The sequence below is a fragment of the Notolepis coatsorum genome, assembly GCF_963971535.1.
Source record: "Notolepis coatsorum genome assembly, chromosome: 14".
Lineage (NCBI taxonomy): Eukaryota > Metazoa > Chordata > Actinopteri > Aulopiformes > Paralepididae > Notolepis > Notolepis coatsorum.
Window position 1 is genome coordinate 1,058,232 of NC_140178.1, and position 17,143 is coordinate 1,075,374.

General features: G+C 43.8%; 1 protein-coding gene across 3 annotated transcripts in view; it reads left to right on the top strand.

The window, feature by feature from the left end:
- prkcsh (PRKCSH beta subunit of glucosidase II) overlaps positions 1-15,560 on the top strand; it is a 54,507-nt gene extending 38,947 nt beyond the window's left edge. For 2 of the 3 annotated variants that reach the window (XM_084328176.1, XM_084328177.1), the window contains exons 14-18: positions 2,242-2,331; positions 2,511-2,585; positions 6,555-6,654; positions 13,311-13,497; positions 14,789-15,560. In XM_084328176.1, the coding sequence (XP_084184302.1) occupies positions 2,242-2,331; positions 2,511-2,585; positions 6,555-6,654; positions 13,311-13,457 (412 nt within the window). In that variant the 3' untranslated portion in view covers positions 13,458-13,497; positions 14,789-15,560. The remainder of the gene's footprint in view (positions 1-2,241; positions 2,332-2,510; positions 2,586-6,554; positions 6,655-13,310; positions 13,498-14,788) is intronic. The other variant, XM_084328178.1, reaches the window with a different exon arrangement.
- The last annotated feature ends 1,583 nt before the right edge of the window (positions 15,561-17,143 follow it).

Below are 17,143 nucleotides of genomic sequence, written 5' to 3' on the forward strand. Positions count from 1 at the left end.
ATGATAAAATAGTAGTTCTATTCAGTCGTCGCACACAATACAATATGCAGCACAATCATTCAACACTCTTTGATTTGGCCGTGACTGAAAACTAAGGTACAGACTGAAGCATAATGCTTATACATGCCTGTCCTATTTTCTTAACAAAATTAAGACTCAAACGGTATTCTAAAAAGAATAACAAAAAAAATAATTATTCACATTTGTAATCTTCAAAAATAGCTATACAAACCATAAAAAATAAAGCTAATTAATTACTCATTCTTAAATGTATTACAGCATTGTTCCACAAGTTAACCCCAACAATAGAAATACACCTCCTTTTAATCCCTTTCTTAGCTTTTTGAACAGTACATTTACAAATCATATTTTCTTTCATGTATTGAAGAAAAAAATACTTTGCACACCGTCCGGGAGTAACCTTGCTAAACTCTGTACATTATTTGCATAATTTTATAATAAACCAAATCATTCAATTTCATAACATGTGACTTCATAAACAGTGGATTGCAATGCACAGTGCAATACTCCAATTCAGCCATTGGCAATTCAGCCGTTGGGTGGGGGGCGCTGTTGAGCGGGCCTGTGACCGGACCTGAAAGCGCCCCTACTCTGCGGCTCTGCAGCTGCATGCTTCTCGCAAAATTCAGCATCCAGCTCGCGCTGCCCAGCCGTCAGAACACTACACACATATCATAATGTTCACAGCAAACTGTAGTTGATCACCAGGTATGTTTTATTAACGTAGAATAATTCATATAAGAAAAACGATAGGGAAATCTCTTACCTTTCTCCACTGGTTAAAAATGCCAGGAACTGAAATTGAAACTTGCTGTGCGCCGCGGTGATATGTGTTTATTATGAAATGACAATTGCGTGTTGACACGCCCACTGCGCGAAGCCTCCTAAATTACTTTTTCCAGTTCGCACATATCTATTATCTATGACTAATTCTATCTATTTTTAGGGGCAAATGCGGAGTGAAATAGTCGCGCTGTGGTTACATGACGTCATTGCTATTTTAGAGCTGCTCTACCGGTTACAAGGTATAGTCAAAATCCATACCGTAGAGCAAATTCATACCGTTTATACCGTATACCGTTTATACCATCCACCCCTAGTAGAAACTGTTTGTCAGTCTCGTAGTTCTGGCTTTCAGACTCCTGTATCGCCTGCCTGATGGCAGGAGGTTGAAGAGTCTGTGTTGGGGGTGTGCTCTGTCCTTAATGATGTTGTGTGCTCTCCTGGTGACCCTGGTAGAGTAAATGTCCTGTAGTGAGGGGAAGGCTGCTCCAGAGATGTGCTGAGCAGTTTTAATCACTCGCTGGAGCGCCTTCCTCTCCTCAGCAGTGCAGTTTCCATACCAGACCGCGATTGAGCTGGTAAGGACACTCTCAACCGTACTTCTAGAGAAGTTGCTGAGAATCTTGGGTGGCATGCCAAATTTTCTCAGCCTTCTTAGGAAGTACAGTCGTTGGTGGGATTCTTTTTATGATCTGTTGGGTGTTGTGAGCCCAGGTGAGGTCCTCGCTGATGTGGATACCGAGGAATTAAAAGGTTTTAACCCTATCCACCTCCGTCTCACCTATGTACAGAGGTGTGTGCTGTACACTCCTCCACACTGATTCCCTCCAAGAGGATCACCAATATATATATATGTATTTTCCCTTATAAAACGCATACAAAATTATAATTTGATCTGTAAACAACATGTAAGCCCTAACACAGTAAATCAATCAATAACAGGTGCAAGTAGTCTGTAGATGAGTGAACAAAGATATCTTGAATAACCGGTAAGAAGTGAGAGATCTGAGTGAACTAGGCAGTTTGTTCCAATCAGGTGGTGCTTTATATTTAAAGGCAAGTCGACCAATAGCTTTGGTGGTTCGAGGTATAGAAAAGAAAGGATGATCCGTGTGTCTTAAATTACAAGTTAAAATATATGGTGTTAAGAACTGCTTTAGATAGGGGGGATAATTAAAGTAAATACATTTGTAAACAAAAAGCAACCAATGAAAATGTCTTCTGAATGGGGGAGAAAGCCAGTTTAACGACTCAAACATAAGACAGTGATGGGTTCTATGAGGGCACCTCAATATAAATCTGCAAACACTATTATAAGTATCAGACACTCCTCCAGTTATGAAGTCAAAATAGCCTTTGGTAACTTACAACACGACAAAATGAGAGCAAGAATTGTGTGTAATGTATAATAACGTTGGTCTGTTTTTCTTCCTGCAGGAACCTTGAGAAGGAGATCTCCTTTGACTTGGGGCCCAGCGCCGAGTTCGCCTACCTCTACAGCCAGTGCTACGAGCTGTCCACCAGCGAGTGAGTGGCCTGGTCCTAACCCTAACCCTAACCCTAACCCTAACCCTACCTCTACAGCCAGTGCTACGAGCTGTCCACCAGCGAGTGCGTGGCCTCGTCCCAGAAGCTGTTCCATTCAATCCTAATATTTATGAATATCCAGTGTTCAAGGGCTAAAGGCTTATTTCTTTCTCTTCTAGGTACATCTACAGGCTTTGTCCGTTCAACAGAGTATCTCAGAAACCCAAGTATGGAGGATCGGAAACAAACCTGGGGTAAGGGAGACGTATTCATTTCATTTCAAACCATTATTTAAACTCGAAAGGCAACTTGAGGTTCCCCTCATTTAGTCACGTTGAGTGTTCATACAGAAATGAGCAAGAGAAAAGCATATAAAATCACAAAGCATATAAAATCATAAATCATATAAAATCAAGACTAAGGACTGTTGGAGTTCATTCCATGAGCTAAAAATGCAGATTTACACTGTTCAGAGTAAACTGGACCTTAACACATTGTCTGCCACGCAGTATGCCCATCTTTGTGCCCTCTCTGCCACCGCTGTAAGCCTATGGAGATGTTTACCTTCTTTGCAGGGCTATAACTTTTTAAATATTATAGCTATATCGACATTACTATGGCCCATTCAACATCGGGTATCTATAGTTCCGGATGTGGGAACGTTATATTTTTTCATTCATACATTGTTGTGTTAATACCGTCGTGAATATAAGTATGTTTTTAAGGTTTTCTGCAGTAATTCCTAAAACGCGAGTTATAGGCCCCGACGCATATGATAGATTATCGATTGGCGTTTCTTTCCTATACACGCTATATTAAAAAATTCAAATGTATATGATCGGTATACATTATGCTTCATCATGCGTGAAGGAAAGGGGGGGGGGATCGTTTATAATTCCTTGATCGTCAGTAACGGCTTTATTTAGTATGGGTTGATCAGATGGATTGCAGTGAAATAAATAAACAATCGAGCTGAAAATAACGTTAGATTCCTCTTACCGTTCGCCGATGAGACTGGAGGAAAAATATTCCAATTATTTGACGTCGATCTGCTAGATCCATTTCCTGTTTGTATGACGCAATAAATGCCGAAATCATATTGATTATCAAAAGCGATCCCAATGGACTTGAGTGTTTGTCTGGTTTCCACGTAACAAGATATCTCTGGTGGAGGAATTTCCCGGATGCACCAAGCGCCACTTCCGGTTTGGCGTGGAGTGTAACTCGCCCGAAATCCACCAGGCGGCGGTATTGAGGCGTTCCAATATCAGAACGGGGTCCAGCTGCGTCCCGGAGGGAGGCTGGATGAATTATGAATGCCATGGCGAATTTTTTTTAGATTTATCCCAAAAACGAGTTCCCTCGTTGTTGGCGCACAACGCATGGCGGCCATTAACGAGTCTACTCGTTGTTGGCGTCCAAAGTGTTAAGGAACGGGTTCCATAGGTTCTAAAAATTCCATTAAAATAATGATGTAGTTAGTATAAGGAGGTAGCTTACCAATAATGATGTAGTATAAGGAGGTAGCTTACCAATAATGATGTAGTATAAGGAGGTAGCTTACCAATAATGATGTAGTATAAGGAGGTAGCTTACCAATAATGATGTAGTATAAGGAGGTATCTTACCAATAATGATGTAGTATAAGGAGGTATCTTATCAATAATGATGTAGTATAAGGAGGTATCTTACCAATAATGATGTAGTATAAGGAGGTATCTTACCAATAATGATGTAGTATAAGGAGGTATCTTACCAATAATGATGTAGTATAAGGAGGTATCTTACCAATAATGATGTAGTATAAGGAGGTAGTTTACCAATAATGATGTAGTATAAGGAGGTAGTTTACCAATAATGATGTAGTATAAGGAGGTAGCTTACCAATAATGATGTAGTATAAGGTGGTAGTTTACCAATAATGATGTAGTATAAGGAGGTATCTTACCAATAATGATGTAGTATAAGGAGGTAATTTACCAATAATGATGTAGTATAAGGAGGTAGCTTACCAATAATGATGTAGTATAAGGAGGTAGCTTACCAATAATGATGTAGTATAAGGAGGTAGCTTACCAATAATGATGTAGTATAAGGATGTAGTTTACCAATAATGATGTAGTATAAGGAGGTAGCTTACCAATAATGATGTAGTATAAGGAGGTAGCTTACCAATAATGACGTAGTATAAGGAGGTAGCTTACCAATAATGATGTAGTATAAGGAGGTAGCTTACCAATAATGATGTAGTATAAGGTATCTTACCAATAATGATGTAGTATAAGGAGGTAACTTACCAATAATGATGTAGTATAAGGAGGTAGTTTACCAATAATGATGTAGTATAATGAGGTAGCTTACCAATAATGATGTAGTATAAGGAGGTAGCTTACCAATAATGATGTAGTATAAGGAGGTAGCTTACCAATAATGATGTAGTATAAGGAGGTAGCTTACCAATAATAATGTAGTATAAGGAGGTAGCTTACCAATAATGATGTAGTATAAGGAGGTAGCTTACCAATAATGATGTAGTATAAGGAGGTATCTTACCAATAATGATGTAGTATAAGGAGGTAGTTTACCAATAATGATGTAGTATAATGAGGTAGCTTACCAATAATGATGTAGTATAAGGAGGTAGTTTACCAATAATGATGTAGTATAAGGAGGTAGCTTACCAATAATGATGTAGTATAAGGAGGTAGCTTACCAACAATGATGTAGTATAAGGAGGTAGCTTACCAATAATGATGTAGTATAAGGAGGTAGCTTACCAATAATGATGTAGTATAAGGAGGTAGCTTACCAACAATGATGTCGTATAAGGAGGTAGCTTACCAATAATGATGTAGTATAAGGAGGTAACTTACCAATAATGATGTAGTATAAGGAGGTAGCTTACCAATAATGATGTAGTATAAGGAGGTAGCTTACCAATAATGATGTAGTATAAGGAGGTAGCTTACCAATAATGATGTAGTATAAGGAGGTAGCTTACCAATAATGATGTAGTATAAGGAGGTAGCTTACCAATAATAATGTAGTATAAGGAGGTAGCTTACCAATAATGATGTAGTATAAGGAGGTAGCTTACCAATAATGATGTAGTATAAGGAGGTATCTTACCAATAATGATGTAGTATAAGGAGGTAGTTTACCAATAATGATGTAGTATAATGAGGTAGCTTACCAATAATGATGTAGTATAAGGAGGTAGTTTACCAATAATGATGTAGTATAAGGAGGTAGCTTACCAATAATGATGTAGTATAAGGAGGTAGCTTACCAACAATGATGTAGTATAAGGAGGTAGCTTACCAATAATGATGTAGTATAAGGAGGTAGCTTACCAATAATGATGTAGTATAAGGAGGTAGCTTACCAACAATGATGTCGTATAAGGAGGTAGCTTACCAATAATGATGTAGTATAAGGAGGTAACTTACCAATAATGATGTAGTATAAGGAGGTAGCTTACCAATAATGATGTAGTATAAGGAGGTAGCTTACCAATAATGATGTAGTATAAGGAGGTAGCTTACCAATAATGATGTAGTATAAGGAGGTAGCTTACCAATAATGATGTAGTATAAGGAGGTAACTTACCAATAATGATGTAGTATAAGGAGGTAGTTTACCAATAATGATGTAGTATAAGGAGGTAACTTACCAATAATGATGTAGTATAAGGAGGTAGCTTACCAATAATGATGTAGTATAAGGAGGTAGCTTACCAATAATGATGTAGTATAAGGAGGTAGCTTATCAATAATGATGTAGTATAAGGAGGTAGATTACCAATAATGATGTAGTATAAGGAGGTAGCTCACCAATAATGATGTAGTATAAGGAGGTAGCTTACCAATAATGATGTAGTATAAGGAGGTAGCTCACCAATAATGATGTAGTATAAGGAGGTAGCTTACCAATAATGATGTAGTATAAGGAGGTAGCTTACCAATAATGATGTAGTATAAGGAGGTATCTTACCAATAATGATGTAGTATAAGGAGGTAGCTTACCAATAATGATGTAGTATAAGGAGGTAGCTCACCAATAATGATGTAGTATAAGGAGGTAGCTTACCAATAATGATGTAGTATAAGGAGGTAGAGGACCGACCAACCTTCTCACACGGTGATGAGCCGTTTATATATAGTCTTCATATTTGTTATATTATATTATATTCTCTTAACTTGTTATTTCCTTCCTTCCTCCAGAACCTGGGGCTCCTGGTCGGGTCCCGAGGGAAACGTCCACTCGCTGATGAAGTACGAACACGGAACAGGCTGCTGGCAGGGACCCAACAGATCCACCACAGTAAGACCTGCCAGACCCTGACCCAGCCCCCCCCCCCCCCCCCCCCCTCAGCCCAGACCCTGACCCAGTCTCCCTGCTCAGCCCAGACCCAGTCTCCCTGCTCAGCCCAGACCCAGTCTCCCTGCTCAGCCCAGACCCAGTCTCCCTGCTCAGCCCAGACCCAGTCTCCCTGCTCAGCCCAGACCCAGTCTCCCTGCTCAGCCCAGACCCAGTCTCCCTGCTCAGCCCTGACCCAGTCTCCCTGCTCAGCCCAGACCCAGTCTCCCTGCTCAGCCCAGACCCAGCCCCCCCCCCTCAGCCCAGACCCAGTCTCCCTGCTCAGCCCAGACCCTGACCCAGTCTCCCTGCTCAGCCCAGACCCAGTCTCCCTGCTCAGCCCAGACCCAGTCTCCCTGCTCAGCCCAGACCCAGTCTCCCTGCTCAGCCCAGACCCAGTCTCCCTGCTCAGCCCAGACCCAGTCTCCCTGCTCAGCCCAGACCCAGACCCAGCCTCCCTGCTCAGCCCAGACCCAGTCTCCCTGCTCAGCCCAGACCCAGTCTCCCTGCTCAGCCCAGACCCAGTCTCCCTGCTCAGCCCAGACCCAGTCTCCCTGCTCAGCCCAGACCCAGTCTCCCTGCTCAGCCCAGACCCAGTCTCCCTGCTCAGCCCAGACCCAGACCCAGCCTCCCTGCTCAGCCCAGACCCAGACCCAGTCTCCCTGCTCAGCCCAGACCCTGACCCAGTCTCCCTGCTCAGCCCAGACCCAGTCTCCCTGCTCAGCCCAGACCCAGTCTCCCTGCTCAGCCCAGACCCAGTCTCCCTGCTCAGCCCAGACCCTGACCCAGTCTCCCTGCTCAGCCCAGACCCAGTCTCCCTGCTCAGCCCAGACCCAGTCTCCCTGCTCAGCCCAGACCCAGACCCAGTCTCCCTGCTCAGCCCAGACCCAGACCCAGTCTCAGACATTAAAGCATTCCGTCTTGAGATGGAATTCCGTCAATTTGATTCGGAGTCTGACGGATTTCCCGTCAATTGGCTACCTGGTATAATATGATTTGTAGATGCATACAGATTGAAACAAAATGGAGCCAATCAGAGGCATCAAATATCATGAAAAAAAATGTTCTGCCGCGGCCGCGCCAAGCAGAGTCATGGCGAGCAATACTGGCAGGACGCACGCAGCGACTTGAGAGACAGGATTGCGCTAATAGTTCGTCGTCAGAAATGTATAATAATCGCAAGATACATTTAGACTGTTGGATCTAACTAAATGGATTTATGGACACATTTATGCCCGGACCACAAAGCTGGTCGATTTCGGGAATATTGCCACGCTGTGATGTGACGCGAGCTCTGCTCTCGTGCCTGCATGCGAGCACATCACAGCCGACCTCTGTAGTAACGCCAGCGGCAAGAGGTTCTGGTTCCCGCCTCATTAAAACAAACAGCAAATAGCAATTAATCGCGCCCGTCAAAATCATTGCATTCATTTTCATTATCGCGCAATACATTTATTTATTGCTTATCGTGACAGGCCTAACTATGGTATTAAGTCATACTGACCAGCAGTGTAACTAGTAAGAGTAGGTAAGAGATATGTACAGATATAGATATAGTATTAATATGTACAGTGATACAGGTATAAAGACACTATGGTAGTAAGTCATACTGGCCAGCAGGGTAACTAGTGACAGTAGGTAAGAGATATGTACAGATATAGATATAGTATTAATATGTACAGTGATGCAGGTATAAAGACACTATGGTAGTAAGTCATACTGGCCAGCAGTGTAACTAGTAAGAGTAGTTAAGAGATATGTACAGATATAGATATAGTATTAATATGTACAGTGATACAGGTATAAAGACACTATGGTAGTAAGTCATACTGGCCAGCAGTGTAACTAGTAAGAGTAGTTAAGAGATATGTACAGATATAGATATAGTATTAATATGTACAGTGATACAGGTATAAAGACACTATGGTAGTAAGTCATACTGGCCAGCAGTGTAACTAGTAAGAGTAGGTAAGAGATATGTACAGATATAGATATAGTATTAATATGTACAGTGATACAGGTATAAAGACACTATGGTAGTAAGTCATACTGGCCAGCAGGGTAACTAGTGACAGTAGGTAAGAGATATGTACAGATATAGATATAGTATTAATATGTACAGTGATGCAGGTATAAAGACACTATGGTAGTAAGTCATACTGGCCAGCAGTGTAACTAGTAAGAGTAGTTAAGAGATATGTACAGATATAGATATAGTATTAATATGTACAGTGATACAGGTATAAAGACACTATGGTAGTAAGTCATACTGGCCAGCAGTGTAACTAGTAAGAGTAGTTAAGAGATATGTACAGATATAGATATAGTATTAATATGTACAGTGATACAGGTATAAAGACACTATGGTAGTAAGTCATACTGGCCAGCAGTGTAACTAGTAAGAGTAGGTAAGAGATATGTACAGATATAGATATAGTATTAATATGTACAGTGATACAGGTATAAAGACACTATGGTAGTAAGTCATACTGGCCAGCAGTGTAACTAGTAAGAGTAGGTAAGAGATATGTACAGATATAGATATAGTATTAATATGTACAGTGATACAGGTATAAAGACACTATGGTAGTAAGTCATACTGGCCAGCAGTGTAACTAGTAAGAGTAGGTAAGAGATATGTACAGATATAGATATAGTATTAATATGTACAGTGATACAGGTATAAAGACACTATGGTAGTAAGTCATACTGGCCAGCAGTGTAACTAGTAAGAGTAGGTAAGAGATATGTACAGATATAGATATAGTATTAATATGTACAGTGATACAGGTATAAAGACACTATGGTAGTAAGTCATACTGGCCAGCAGTGTAACTAGTAAGAGTAGGTAAGAGATATGTACAGATATAGATATAGTATTAATATGTACAGTGATACAGGTATAAAGACACTATGGTAGTAAGTCATACTGGCCAGCAGTGTAACTAGTAAGAGTAGGTAAGAGATATGTACAGATATGTAGTATCTACAGATGTGTAAAAGGGATTATATGCAGGTATGTACAGACTGATGTGGATATATATATATATATATATATATATATATATATATATATATATATACGGTAAGAATGGTGTCATCGTGCCACGGAGTTCAGGGGGATGACAGCTGAGGGAAAGAATCTCTTCCTGAGTCTGCTCGACTTCGAACGTGACTCATCACGTTGTCATGGCTACTTGTAATACAGAGATGATTATGTTACAGTAACTTCCCCTCTGCAGTGTGTGGGCGTTGACGTGACGGTGTTCTGCAAACAAACGCAGCCAGGTGGCGAATAGGGAGGTGTAGTGGTGACGTCATTGCTGTTTCCAGCCGGTCCACCATCTTGAAAACGCAACGTATTTCCCCATTGCCCATTTCTAAATTGTCTCGTTTAAAACAAATAAAGCATGACCTGAAGCATGGTGTGCCTTTCTGTGCGTATTCATCCACAATCTATAGCTCAACATGAAAATATTCGCAATTAATCATCAAATTGCTGAATTTTATTTCAACCAAAAATGCCTAAACAATAATGTTTGTGATAGAAGGGAACTCATTTTGTGGAAAATGGAAAGCTTTTCAATGTTCATGAGGCAGAATTGTTACAATAGCCGATAATCCATTTTCCCCTCGCGGGCGCTCCAGAGTGACGTCAGACTACACCTCCCTATACGGGTGGACCTCGCGGGCGCTCCAGAGTGACGTCAGACTACACCTCCCTATACGGGTGGACCTCGCGGGCGCTCCAGAGTGACGTCAGACTACACCTCCTATACGGGTGGACCTTGCGGGCGCTCCAGAGTGACGTCAGGCCACACCTCCCTATAGGGGTGGACCTCGCGGGCGCTCCAGAGTGACGTCGGACTACACCTCCCTATAGGGGTGGACCTCGCGGGCGCTCCAGAGTGACGTCAGACTACACCTCCCTATAGGGGTGGACCTCGCGGGCGCTCCAGAGTGACGTCAGACTACACCTCCCTATAGGGGTGGACCTCGCGGGCGCTCCAGAGTGACGTCAGACTACACCTCCCTATAGGGGTGGACCTCGCGGGCGCTCCAGAGTGACGTCAGACTGCACCTCCCTATAGGGGTGGACCTCGCGGGCGCTCCAGAGTGACGTCAGACTACACCTCCCTATAGGGGTGGACCTCGCAGGCGCTCCAGAGTGACGTCAGACTACACCTCCCTATAGGGGTGGACCTCGCAGGCGCTCCAGAGTGACGTCAGACTACACCTCCCTATAGGGGTGGACCTCGCAGGCGCTCCAGAGTGACGTCAGACTACACCTCCCTATAGGGGTGGACCTCGCGGGCGCTCCAGAGTGACGTCAGACTACACCTCCCTATAGGGGTGGACCTCGCGGGCGCTCCAGAGTGACGTCAGACTACACCTCCCTATAGGGGTGGACCTCGCGGGCGCTCCAGAGTGACGTCAGACTGCACCTCCCTATAGGGGTGGACCTCGCGGGCGCTCCAGAGTGACGTCAGACTACACCTCCCTATAGGGGTGGACCTCGCAGGCGCTCCAGAGTGACGTCAGACTACACCTCCCTATAGGGGTGGACCTCGCGGGCGCTCCAGAGTGACGTCAGACTACACCTCCCTATAGGGGTGGACCTCGCAGGCGCTCCAGAGTGACGTCAGACTACACCTCCCTATACGGGTGGACCTCGTGGGCGGTCCAGAGTGACGTCAGACTGCACCTCCCTATAGGGGTGGACCTCGCGGGCGCTCCAGAGTGATGTCAGACTACACCTCCCTATAGGGGTGGACCTCGTGGGCGGTCCAGAGTGACGTCAGACTACACCTCCCTATAGGGGTGGACCTCGCGGGCGGTCCAGAGTGACGTCAGACTACACCTCCCTATAGGGGTGGACCTCGCGGGCGGTCCAGAGTGACGTCAGACTACACCTCCCTATAGGGGTGGACCTCGCGGGCGCTCCAGAGTGACGTCAGACTACACCTCCCTATAGGGGTGGACCTCGCGGGCGCTCCAGAGTGACGTCAGACTACACCTCCCTATACGGGTGGACCTCGCGGGCGCTCCAGAGTGACGTCAGACTACACCTCCCTATAGGGGTGGACCTCGCGGGCGCTCCAGAGTGACGTCAGACTACACCTCCCTATAGGGGTGGACCTCGCGTCCAGAGTGACGTCAGACTACACCTCCCTATAGGGGTGGACCTCGCGGGCGCTCCAGAGACGTCAGACTACACCTCCCTATAGGGGTGGACCTCGCGTCCAGAGTGACGTCAGACTACACCTCCCTATAGGGGTGGACCTCGCGGGCGCTCCACAGTGACGTCAGACTACGTCAGATTCAGTCTCAAGGTGTCTTGTCGATACAGACCGTCATCTGCACCTTGTGTCTACTGTTTACTTCTACTCATAGTATATAATCACATTTCATTTTATTGCCTATATTTATTGTAGCCTATGTTATGACTGATGGGGCAAACAGACCCTCAGCTGCACCTTTTAAAAGTCTTTTATAAAAAAAAATCTCCCCCTTTTTTTCCCGTATTTTTCTCTCATCTCAATTTAGTCGTTATGCCAATTCCCTTCCTGGTCGTTGCACACATTCCCCCCCCCCCCCCCACTTGCCGGTCTAGGGAGGGTGTAGAACTACCACATTTCTTCCCCCCGATACATGTGGAGTTGCCAGCCGCTTCTTTTCACCTGACAGCGAGGACTCTCACCGGGGGAGCGTAACGCGTGGGAGGCTCACACCATCTCCCCCAGATCCCCTCCCTGCTGAACAGGCACCCCGACCGACCAGTAGGAGTCGCTGTTTTACAACGACCAGGATACACACCCCGCCGGCTTCCCACCCGCTAACACTGGCCAATTGTGTTAGTATGACGACCGACCAAGCCGGAGGCACCGCTGACAGCCGGATTCGATACCAGAGTCTCTGCGGTGGTAGGCAGGCGCTTAGTCCGCTGCGCTACCCAGCCGCCCTCTCAGCTGCACCTTGTTGTTTCTGCTGTTGAACTCGGTCTCTCGTCTCTCAGATCTTTTTGTTTCTGCTGTTGACCTCTGTCTCTCGTCTCTCAGATCTTGTTGTTTCTGCTGTTGACCTCTGTCTCTCGTCTCTCAGATCTTGTTGTTTCTGCTGTTGACCTCTGTCTCTCGTCTCTCAGATCTTGTTGTTTCTGCTGTTGAACTCTGTCTCTCGTCTCTCAGATCTTGTTGTTTCTGCTGTTGACCTCGCTCTCTCGTCTCTCAGATCTTGTTGTTTCTGCTGTTGACCTCTGTCTCTCGTCTCTCAGATCTTGTTGTTTCTGCTGTTGAACTCGGCCTCTCGTCTCTCAGATCTTGTTGTTTCTGCTGTTGACCTCGGCCTCTCGTCTCTCAGATCTTTTTGTTTCAGCTGTTAAACTTGCTCTCTCGTCTCTCAGATCTTGTTGTTTCTGCTGTTGACCTCGCTCTCTCGTCTCTCAGATCTTGTTGTTTCTGCTGTTGACCTCTGTCTCTCGTCTCTCAGATCTTGTTGTTTCTGCTGTTGAACTCGGTCTCTCGTCTCTCAGATCCTTTTTGTTTCAGCTGTTGACCTCGCTCTCTCGTCTCTCAGATCCTTTTTGTTTCTGCTGTTGACCTCTGTCTCTCGCCTCTCAGATCCGGCTGACCTGTGGGAAGGACACTGTGCTCACCTCCACGTCGGAGCCCAGCCGCTGTGAGTACCTGATGGAGTTCACCACGCCCGCAGTGTGCCACGAGCCGTCCGGCCCGGACCAGGGCCTGCACGAGCACGAGGAGCTGTAGAGCCGTCCACCCCGTGAGTTCAAACCCCGTCATCCACCACGTGAGTTCAGACCTCGGTGCATGATCTAAATATCACTGAATTATGATGTCGGTGCCTTTTATATGAACTAAATATCACTGAATTATGATGTCAGTGTTTTTATATGAACTAAATTATCCCATTTAAAACCCACCTGTTTAGGCAGGCGTATTTTAGATTTGCTTGTGATTGTAAATGAACTGTTTTTAATTGTTGTACGGCGGTGAGTGTCCTGAAAGGCGCCTTATAAATAAAATGTATTATTATTAACACTTTGGTTGCCTTGGGTTAAATTCATGATATACCATAGATTGCCAGCGCTATTTGTCTATGGAGAAAGTCCCCTTCTTTGCAGGGCTATAACTTTTTAAATTCTATTGCTACATTGCCATTATTAGGGCCCATTCAAAGTCCTATATGTATTGTTCATTGTGTAGCAACGTTAAACTTTTTCATTCACATATTCATAGTAAAGTATGGTCTAATGTATAAGTATGTTTTCATCTCTTTCTGCAGCTTTCTCCAGAACGTGATATATAGCCCCAAATGCATTATATTGATGATGAAATACAGTTTGATGGCAATCAGCGCGATATAAAAAATTCCAACTAGACGTACTTCTAGAAGTTACTACACGTCATCTGATGTTGACCGGATGGGCGAGGGGGCGTTTATAATTCCATGGGCAGCGTTATACCAATCATCTAATGTGGGTCAAATGTTGATAATATCAGTTAGTATCGAAGACGGTAACGTTACACGCTAAAACTCACCCCAGTCTCCGCGCGCCGTTGGGCGATCATCGTAGAGTAGAAATCTTATCATTATGGGATATATTTTTACCCGGTCCATCTCCAGCTTGTATAATGGTATATACGTCCAAATCATGTTGTTTATCGAGTTATTGCCAATCGATCACTGTGTAGCGTGACGAGCCAGAGTCCCATGAACCATAGCGAGCGCCCGGAAGTACTACGGACGTCTAGCACAACCTCTATGGCACATCCTGTTTGGCGATTGCGCCGATCGGCCACCAGATGGCGCTCCTGAACCGCCAGAGAGCTCAGTGGGTCCTGCTGGTGGATCTCAGGCCAGCGGAGGGGACATATGAATCCGATCGCAGATTTTTGAAATATTGATATAAGGACGCTGTACAGCGTCCTCCGGCAACTTGAGCATGGCCCGCAATGACGTCAAAAGACGTTTCATGGCAGTCAAAGTGTTAAATATCACTGAATTATTATTATTATTATTGTCAGAGTGACTAATGTTTTGAACTGAACTGATGTTCCTCTCTGGTTGTTCTCTCCAGGCACCAAACCCTCTTCCTCCTCTTCCTCCTCTTCCTCCTCGTCCTCCGAGAACGAGGTTTCCTGGAGGACAAGGCTCCCTGGAGAACGAGGACATTCCTCTGTGTAGTTTATATTTGGCTGCGTCCACACTGTAGTTTATATTTGGCTGCGTCCACACTGTAGTTTATATTTGGCTGCGTCCACACTGCAGGCCTAAGTGCTCAAATTCTCATTGATTGCTCAGATCCACATTATTTAGTTTTCACATTATTATTATTTTTTTTAAATGTGGCCCAATATCAGATTCCAGTGTGAACGGGGCCACTGCTCCTGAACGGACGTAAACATGGAGGACACTGACGTCACAGCTTATGGTTTAATTTACAAGTTGAATGTAGCGACGCAGCTGATTAAAACAAATCGGACCTTGTGTCTGATTTAAGACCACATATGAAAGTGGCCCAAATCGGAATACAAAAGATCATATTCCATGCGTTTTGTTGTTGTTCACACTGTCGTGAAACAATCAGATCTGAGTCACATAACGAGCAAACATAATCATATTTGGGCCGCTTTCGTCTGCAGTGTGAACACAGCCCAAGACTCTGCTTCCTGTTGCTCCACGTTTTGTCTTTTATCAGTAATGTGACGAGAATAGAATCATTCCATTGTTGTTTAAAATGAAAATAAAGTTATTTTTAACATATTCTTAAGTTGTTCTTTTGTTTGTAACATCCGTCTGTAATACTTGTAATATCTCCGCAATAGGAATAAAACATTAGTGGCGACGTGTCACGATGTGATGACTGTTCATTCTGTGATGGAGCCGTGCGGCGGCCATCTTGGCTGCTTACAGAGCCTGACCTGCGGGAGCCAATGGGAGAAGAGCATGTATGGTCTATTTCTACATGAACATTTCTGTTATAATTAGGGATGTCCGATATTATCGGCCGATATTGGCATTCAAATGTGATATCGGAAATGATCGGTATCGGTTAAAAAAAATCTTTTATTTTATTTTTATTTTTTTTTACATTTATTTAACCTTTATTTACCCAGGCAAGCAAGTAAGAACAATTTTATTTATTGTCAAAAGTATGCATAATGTTGTGTTAATTCCACAACAAGAGATATGTAATGTTAATTACCTGAAATTATTCTGTTTTTTGGGGGGGAAACCCTGCATATATCGGTATCGGTTGATATCGGTATCGGAAATTAAGAGTTGGACAATATCGGTATATCGGTATCGGTAAAAAAGCCAATATCGAACATCTCTAGTTATAATGCATTATATTTTGCCACCATCGGAGACAATGGTAAATGGCTGCTTTTTTATATTTCTCTTTTATCCAAAGCGCTTTACAATCTGTTCCTTACATTTTACCCACTCACTCACACATTCACACACCGACGGCGGAGGCGACCATGCAAGGTGCCGACCTGCAATTAGGGGTTAAGTGTTTTGCTCAAGGACGCATCGACACGCTGCCTGGGAGGAGCGGGAATCGAACCGGCAACCTCCGGATTGCCAGACTACTGCTCTACCTCCAGAGCCACTGTCGCGCCTCTCCAGTGGTTTCCTAACCTTTTCATTCAGGCCCCGAATTTTTTTCAAGCCTAACCTGTTCCCCACCTAGATGTGGGCTAGAATACATTTTCTGCTACAAACATGCCATTCCCTCTACTACTAACGAGACGAGATTAACCTAACGAGACACAAAGACACAATTATAGTTTTATATTTTATTTGAAAATTAACAAAAGCTTGGCAAATTATCCTGTGCCACTGAAAAAATTTGGCCTAATTAAAAATGTAGGTGTAGGCCTACAGTATTATTTTCATTCAAAATAATAATAATTTACCACATTTTGTGGCAAAACGTATTTAGGCTTCTGAATGTGCCCTGTATAAAGAACAAAACGTATTTAGGCTTCTGAATGTGCCCTGTATAAAGAACAAAACGTATCTAGGCTTCTGAATGTGCCCTGTATAAAGAACAACACGTATTTAGGCTTCTGAATGTGCCCTGTATAAAGAACAACACGTATTTAGGCTTCTGAATGTGCCCTGTATAAAGAACAACACGTATTTAGGCTTCTGAATGTGCCCTGTATAAAGAACAAAACGTATTTAGGCTTCTGAATGTGCCCTGTATAAAGAACAAAACGTATTTAGGCTTCTGAATGTGCCCTGTATAAAGAACAACACGTATTTAGGCTTCTGAATGTGCCCTGTATAAAGAACAACACGTATTTAGGCTTCTGAATGTGCCCTGTATAAAGAACAAAACGTATTTAGGCTTCTGAATGTGCCCTGTATAAAGAACAAAACGTATTTAGGCTTCTGAATGTGCCCTGTATAAAGAACAACA